General features: G+C 38.0%; 1 protein-coding gene across 1 annotated transcript in view; it reads right to left on the reverse strand.

Moving 5' to 3' along the window:
• DKK3 (dickkopf WNT signaling pathway inhibitor 3) overlaps positions 1 to 7,077 on the reverse strand; it is a 28,312-nt gene extending 21,235 nt beyond the window's left edge. Inside the window, exons 1-2 of the mRNA XM_009334472.1 lie at positions 6,940 to 7,077; positions 6,353 to 6,436 (exon numbers count right to left, since the gene is read on the reverse strand). Coding sequence (XP_009332747.1) covers positions 6,353 to 6,436; positions 6,940 to 7,077 — 222 coding nt within the window. The remainder of the gene's footprint in view (positions 1 to 6,352; positions 6,437 to 6,939) is intronic.
• Between the last annotated feature and the right edge of the window lie 1,390 nt (positions 7,078 to 8,467).

The following is an 8,467-nucleotide window of genomic DNA, read 5'->3' on the forward strand; positions in this document are numbered from 1 at the left end:
AAAGCTACTTGTCCTCATGAGCTCTTTGTACCTTCCCCTCAGCTTCATATTCTACATTGCCAAGACTGAAACTGAAAAGAAAAGGGAAAAACCAAGGCTTTCAGTAAAATGTTCAGAATGTCTGAACCCTGCCTGGCTGAAGAGCCCTGGCTCTCTAAAACAAGCCGGGGGATGGATTTGCTTGTTTCAAAACAAGACACAGGTATTCAGGCCTCTCAGAATCACTACAACAATGCTCTTTCACTAACTGGGCTCAAAAAGCTCAACAGCTAGCTTCAGTTTGCATGGCTACTTCATATATTTTCCAGTGGAGCTAAGTGTAGACTAGCAGATTGCTAGCATCAGACAGGTTAGAAAACTTAAAACATCAGAAGGGCAAAACACACATCACACTGCCTTGGAGAGGCTGTGCAAGAGACTGAAAGAACTGAGGGTAGATTTGCTAGTGAAAAGCAATAGTTTTTCATGCATGGTAAGATTAAAAAAAATGCCCATTAGTTTTCCTGCAGGAATTCAGGTGGATTGGGGCTGGATGGGAACCTAGCCTACAGAAGGTGTTTTGTTTTAAAATGTAAGCTATGACTTGCAAACACTTGAGACATACTACTTAAAAAGTATCAACTGAATGTGACAAAAGAGAGTGCAAAGCAGGCAGGTATTCTGCTTACAAAAGGCTAATGAAACTATGGGTGACTGTTTTAACTGATTGCCATTGCAAGCTATTCATGCATTTTTTTCAGAAAGCTTTAGCCTATATTATAACTGTAATAATCTATTCAAGTTACTGTTTAGTATATAAACTTGAAAACAGTGATGCAGTTCATTCAGACCTCTTAATTCTCTCCTGGAGCATAAGCAAGGAAGTACAGTTTCCATTATCTACTCCTACACTAAGAATTACCTAAAGAATGGGTTGTTTTGAAAAGAACTGTACTAGTCAAGGCATGATTCTTGTAACAAGTTAAGCCAAGAGAGCAGGCTGGACAGTTAACAGAAAAGCAAACTAAGAGTGCTAATGAATTAAATTATTAAGTGTACAAAAACTACCAGGTTTAGATATTATGGGATTTTTGGCTAGACAGAGACCAGGATTTCAACGCAGGCATGCACTTAGTGTGTTTAAGGTTAGATAGTTTAAGGTTGTTGAGTACAAGTCACCAGGGACTAAAAGTTCTGTGAAAAATGAAACAAAAAAATTAGACCCAAATGCAGGACTGGGATGCCCAAAACAAGTGTCTTCCCTGAGACACTAGCATGCCAAAGGGAGCAGAAGTCAACACCAAGATGCTGCATGTTCAAATTTCTGCCATCAGCTGCTCTCCTGCAGTGCTGCTGATGGAAAAATTGCAACTTCCATTCCATTAATGCTTCCTTCTCAATTTTCAAAACTCCTTTTCTCTTCAGCACTGGTAGGAACTCCTTTCCCTGGAGCAGTATGAATCTCAAAGAGAGCAACTCCAGTATATGAGGCTGAGAACATGCTTAGTGAAATCATGTAAAAGTTGTTCAAATAGGAATCAAGCAGTTACTTTAGCAGTTCTGCAGAGAAGTGGAAGCTTGGTTATGAAGTGCTACAGCTTAGCCATTTAAAACAGATTTTTCTCTAGAAAAGGGGGAAATAGAATCCCAGAGATTAATGTTTAATTCTTCTACTATTTTCTTTTTACTGTTTTATTGTGAGACTAAGGATAAAGGCTGAAAAATGCTTTAAATAAGGCCATCATAATGGGGATGCTATCCATTCTATCTCTACAGATAAACCAGTGACCTGACTGACGGTCACTTCCAGAACCTGCCAAGTCAGCTTGTAAAAGCAGTTCCACAGTGATACAGTCCTCCCTGCCAGAGCTGCAGGGATCCAAACAGCACCCTCTAACCATGGAAATAAAAGCTTGCTATCCTGGGGCCTCTCTCCTAAGGACCTGGGAGTGTTTGAAACTACTTACTAACCAGCTGCTGTATTTGCAGAAGGTGGGTACCAAATAGATGTGTACAGACAGGCACACACCCACCTTTGCAAAGAAAGAGCAAGCACCTTACACAGAATCACACTGGAGGCACCTCTCCTTACTTCCCCACAAAGAAACTTTGACCTGTACTGTGTAACTAATGAGAAGGCGCAGTCATGCCCTCAAGAGCCTCTACCACCAAGGGGAGGCAAAAAAAAGGAATGTTTTTTATAGTGCCAAAGCCAAATGAGAAATGCATGATACTCTTCCAGTTCCCTAGTACACCCTCCCTAGATATTAGCATCTTTCAAAATCTCTTTCAAGAAAGAGAATTGAAAGCAACCAGACATACTTCTATTAAAGTTTGAAAAAAAAAACCTTGCTAAAGAGAAGCTGGTGCTATTTTTATTTATCAAATTAATACAGTCAAGGAAAAAAAAAATGTTAGGTACACTAGCTTTGAATTAGAAGAGAGAGCTTATATAAAATACTACTATGAACGCAACTGAGAAGAAATGCAACTAATCCTTGTGCAGCAAATCTTACCAGTACCAGTTTTGTTTCCTTTTATTTTCCATGCTTGCTTTTCAATGGTTAGGCTAATGTATCACAGTTGAAATAGGACTAGTCAACAAGCCAGAAAATATTTTGATTTTCATATGGTAATAAAGAGTGCTGTTACTTTATCTGTGTTCTGTAGTTGAGCTTACCACTGGAATTACTCTACTAATTTGCAAGCTAACTAATGTTCCCCGGAGAAGTAAATTACAGAATATTTGAGCCTTAAACCCAGGTGCAACTGGATGTAAAACCCTGCACAAACATAAAAACATGCACATCCAGCTACCTCTTGCCTGTATTTGGCCTCTCTAAAGATACAAGACTGTTGGATCAAAGCCTAACATCTATGCTGGTGACTGTCAGTCCTCACTGACATCTGAGGAAGTGAATGTTAGTCTGGGAATGTAAATGGCGCCTCCAAATAATGCAGCACCTCTGAAGAAATGGATTGCATTGCCAGAAATGGCAAGTAGCCCAATTCCTCTTCTGGAGACTTAAAATACTGATACAAAATAAGATTATGCCTTATGTTTCTGTAATAGTGTATCTGCACTACATGTATGTGTATATACTTGCATATATTTATATGCACTATATATACACATGTATTTGTACCTGTTTGCAGGAGGACATAGGGGTGGTACAGGCGCTGTGATTTAAAATGCAGACACAACCTATTTTCCATGAAGCTGATTCTCCAGTGCCAAATTTCATTTCAGCCAGTATGTGGATTTATATTTGCAACACAGACCTGTCGCAAGATACATCTTTGCCTACCTGTGAGGCTTTTGCGTCATGTCTCAAAGCCCGAAAATGTCACTGGAAAAACTTTCAGTGATTTCAGTGGCTTTGAACTTGGCTCAGATAATACATGTGAACTGAGGGTTGTAGGGTTCCAGCTATTACTAATTACTGCTGTAATAAATTATATAGAGTTTACATTTCAGAGCAGGTGGTTTGCTAAGGTGTTTGATGAATTCTTGTATTTACCACCCAATTTTGTACCTAAAGCACGGGAGCTGTGGGAATCCTTAACTTTTATAAGCTCAGCCTATAAACTGAACCTATGAAACAGATTTGGTTTTCAGCATTCAGCTTCCCTACAAGCATAAAAGTTGAGCTTGTGTGATAGCATGTGCCCATTTCTTTTACTTGGCAGACTGAAAATAAAAACAAAAGTGCTGTTCTAAAGAGGCACCAATCTGAAGGCTACGGCATCAGAACAGAGGTCCTGTTCCCAATGGCTAGCTCCCTACAGCCTCTGCTACCAACTTCTCCATCCCCAGAACAAAATGTCAGCATCACCCTTTTCAAATGACTGTCAATACTTCTAGCTACAATTACACAAACCTCTTGTTGCATTATACTACACAGCAGGATGAATCACTGATGGGTATTAAGGATGTGTGTTACAGAACAGCATATGCTAGCTATATTTAGAGATCCACTGAAATAATCTCCAAACAGATTTCAGAAGGTTTCCATTTTTAACTGCCTGGAGAATACAAAACCTATACATGTACTACTTGTTGCTAACATTTAAAACAGGCACCAAAGAAGCAGAATTACTCTTCCATCATCCAGTGGTCTGTGAAGCCTGCAACCTGGAAAATGACTGGGATGTCCCACAATGTCACACGACACTTGAAGTATGAAAATTTATGTATATAAAAATGACCTAAGGGGCCAGTGCAAAGTTTTCCGCAACTCATTTTCCCAATAATTTTGTCTTAAGTTTACAGATCTAAGCAATGGTACTTTTTAATTTGGATAAAATTTTTCTTCCACTTGGTAGATGTCTCCGTGGCAGCATGTTTTTCTTGCTGTAACCCAAATTTTCCAATTCTTAATCTCATGCCATTACTCCTACAATAGTTCTTCACCCTTGTAGTACACTAAGTAATTCATATTCCTCTTTAATGTTTACAGTTTTCAAGTATTTTCAGATTTACTTCTGTTAGGCATCTCTTAGTCAAATTAATACATGCGTGTTTACCTGCTCTTAAATAACAACCAAATACGTCTGTTGGTCGCTTTTCCCATTTAACTCTTTCTCTAACTTGGCAACCTCTAAATAAGGTGTTTGTACCATGGGCATGCTGAAAGTTCAAAAGGAGTGTGAGAGGGGAAATCAACATTAACAAACGTAGTTTTGTTTCAGCAGCTGCTGCAGTAAGGATGTTGATGAATAAAGTGCCCCAGGATTTAAATGATTAGGAGTTAACGTGATCAGTTCTGATTATGCTTACTTCATAACTGAATGAACTTCATGCCACCATGAAGTTTGACAAAAATTTGTATTCAGGCCTCAAATTCTTTAGCTGGAAGACTAATAACAGTATTGGTTCTGGATGCAGCACTGGTTTGGTAAGTGAGGCAACCTTCCCATAAGGAAAATGCAGATAATGTCACTTGATATATGAAGCTTATTAGGAACTTTGTATGATCGTTGGAGAAAGAAATACAGTTGTGAAGAATGAATAGACAGCACAAGCAAGCCAAATACATTATGAAACACCACCAGTTTTGTGTCCCAGTGCTAAGAAGGTTGACAAGTTTGCCTTTGTACACTTGGTTTGAAGATGATGACCATATTTGCTTGAAAAAAACATTTGGATTGCCTTCATTACACATCTCTCTATTAAAAAGCATTGTGGAATATGTTAACACTTTGTATAAAATCAAGCTGTAGCTTAGAATAGTTGCAATTTATTTTGTACCTTGACTTACCACTTAATCTATAAGCTTTGCAAAATAGTAAAAAAAAAGAAGTATAGCATACACAAGCAACTTTATTTTGCTACTTGCCACTCTCAAACTTTAATAGCAGTATAAAAATATGAGCTGAAAGAAGGAAAACTTAGAGGATAATAGCAGAAAAGATGCACTAATTTCAGGTGTTATGCCCATTAAAAATAGGAACTACCGCCATATTTTTTTCTTTTTTTAATGTTTTATAAAATAGTAAGAGCTGCTTCTGTGAAAGAACTGGAAGAAAGTTACTCTAAAAAAAGCCAGGGCATGTTAAACTAAATTAAACCACAAGCTATTAGTCAGATGAAGCCAGCTATCAGAGGAAACACTGGCAAGTCCTGTCTTAATAAAAGCATAAAAAAAGTCCATTTTGGTAAGACTGTAACTGAAGAAAACCTAACGGTTGTTCTAAGTAGTGGTATGTGCTGAATTTCTCATGGGACTACTGATGTTTAGCAAATGTACCTGTGTTTGCAAGACTCAGGTAAAAAATATTTGTCATCTTTTAAACTTCTTTGAGAATCCTTAAACAAGGATTTCCAGAGGAGGGAGATTTATTGTCCTGCCCCTCTCCCCCTCCCCAAAGTAACATTTCACAACCAGTTGTCCATCACTAGGTTAGGCTGAAAAGCAAATAAAGCCATATATTGTTCCACAGAGTCCTCACGATAGACAATTCGGGGTTTATTTTCTAGTGTTAAAAGTCTATAAAGCAATTTTTTTATGAAACCCAAAAGCACTGAGAGGACATACATGAAGCACTGTTATACTAAGGGTTTATTCATACTCACTGGAAAGGGCTGTGTAACTTTGCTATTTGAGTACAACATTTACATTTGACAGACAAATTGAGTATTCAGATCAAGCACCTCAGTTAACCACAACATTGAAACTCTGCTTCCAATTCCTAATATAATAATCCTAAGTTAAATTAATTAAAAAACAAAAACATTTTTAACTGCTTACCCCTACTGGTTTTGTGTGTTTTAAAGCATTCAGAAATTTTGCTAGGTGAACTATATCACCTTTTTCTGAATGATGAACTGAAAGTATTTAATTTTCAAAAGGAAACAAATGTGTTCACTTACATGATTTCTTTTGTTTTCTCCATCTTTTACAGATGTAATAACTGTCTCAGAAAAAATTGTTGATCCAGTTTTGTTATCTGTAACCTGATATGGCAAAAGAAGAACAAAATATCAAACTACATTTTTTTATTAGTCTTTTGTTACTCTCAGTCCTACATTCTGCAATAATTAACCCACACCCACACCCTCCTTTTTTTCCCATTTTGCTGTCACATAAAATCCTAATCTGGGGGGAAAAAGTAGATGACAAGGCTATCTCCTTATCTATGTAAAATATCACTGTAATGAAGCTAACTGAGCAAGAGATGGTCATTCTTTTATGACCCAGGTAATAGTTGTAGCTGTGTTCTATTTTTAGCAGGCACTTTTTTCAAAATCAATTATTATTTCACATTAACCTTTTATGACATATGCCCCTACACAGTGATTAGGCAAGGAAATAAGATACAATAAAACCCCAAAGTAATTATCAGGAAAGTTTATGCTTCAAATTATCTTATTTCTCCCCAAAATGTGCAAAATTGTTTTTATTTTTGAAGAAAAGGTTGTGTAAGAACCAGCAGCTTGCTATATATGTTTTCTCATACCTTATCAATTTCTTGATGAGTCTGAACAGTTCTATTACCAACTCTGGTTTCCATGTTGGACTCATTATGGTAGTTGGGAGGTAAGTTTTCAAAGTTTACTTCCGACAGTTTTTTTGCCCCTTCCTCTTCAGCTTCCATCTGCCAAATTAAAATAAACCAACTGAAAATTAGCAACAACTACACAAAAGAGAATAAGCAACACTTCTTGTGCAGCCCTCAGTAACGCCCTGTTTAATTATGTGGTGCTGTTAGTACAGATCCCCCTGTGTGGGAACGCTTACTCAGCTGTTTCAGACAGTGACCACAGCAGCTTTTTTAATGGACTAGAAAAACAGAGGAGAGCCAAACCCTTGAGCTCTGGACTGTTTAACCCAAAGTCAGTCCCAAGTCAGTCCCTGCGAGGAAAAAGTGTGCAAAGACTAGTGACAATTTGGTATCTGCACAGGCTGATGCTGGTCAAGAGCCCAGCTTTCTATTTTTCCCAGAAAACCACTAAACACTTAACACAGACTTCCCCACCTGACAAAGAGAAAATATTCTGGCAGGACAGAGAGACATAGCCAACACCCCCCGAAGTCAACAGAAGCAGTCCTATAAAGCAGGGTGCACACATCCAGAATTTCATTCTCTATTTCTGTTCCCACCGTCTTTGTTTGCCAGATGAAGACTCAACACAGAAAAGCAGTTCTCTTTGAATAAGAAAACACAGTAAGCTCAGCAAAAGGGCATGAGTCTTGTAAAACAACATAAACTCTGAGTAAGTTGTGTCACTTCATTATTTGCAACTGCTATAACAGAGCTAGGAGGCCACAAGTTCAGCCAGGCTGAACAACAGAGTTTTTCCCAAGCCAAAATTTCTCTTTCTGGTGTGTCTGTTTATTTTCAAATGACAGCTACAAACCTTTTTAAGAGTAAAGCATTTATCTGCTAAGACGCAGCTCAGACAATCCACATTTTGTGCTATATACAGACCATTCTTCAATCCAGAACTGACTATCGGAAAACAGGCAGAAATTTTGACTACATCCTTATTCATAATTAAGCATATTTTCGGCATTGTGAAGAATACTTTAAAAAAAATGGTTTGTCTCAATGTGTTTGCAATCTAAATGAAGTGGATGACAGAGGTAGATTTCAGCAACTGTCCAGATGACAGTAAAAGTTCAGAAATTCTCTAATTATAGTAAACAAAGGTCTGTTTCCCCAGTGGGTTGTCAGTAAAAGGTTTTTTTGGACTATGTATTTTTGAATGACAGGAAAAGAGAAATTGGAAGGAACATTCTTAACACGAAGGGAAAAAAAGCGCAGAAGTAAGGGGGATGCAGGAACAAGGTCTTTTGATTGCGATACGAGACAAAGGCTTGGGGTCTAGACTCAGTTCCTGGCTTTGAAACAGGTCCTGTGCGATTCTGCGCAAGCACTTTGAGATCAAGACACGGAATTACATCAGAAGTAAGCCGCTTTCCCACACGTGTTTTCAGGACTGTCTTACACCTTTGAATCCTGGTTGGGGATAACCTCTTGTGTC

The sequence above is a fragment of the Pygoscelis adeliae genome, unplaced genomic scaffold (genome assembly GCF_000699105.1).
Source record: "Pygoscelis adeliae isolate BGI_AS28 unplaced genomic scaffold, ASM69910v1 Scaffold171, whole genome shotgun sequence".
NCBI classification, from domain to species: domain Eukaryota; kingdom Metazoa; phylum Chordata; class Aves; order Sphenisciformes; family Spheniscidae; genus Pygoscelis; species Pygoscelis adeliae.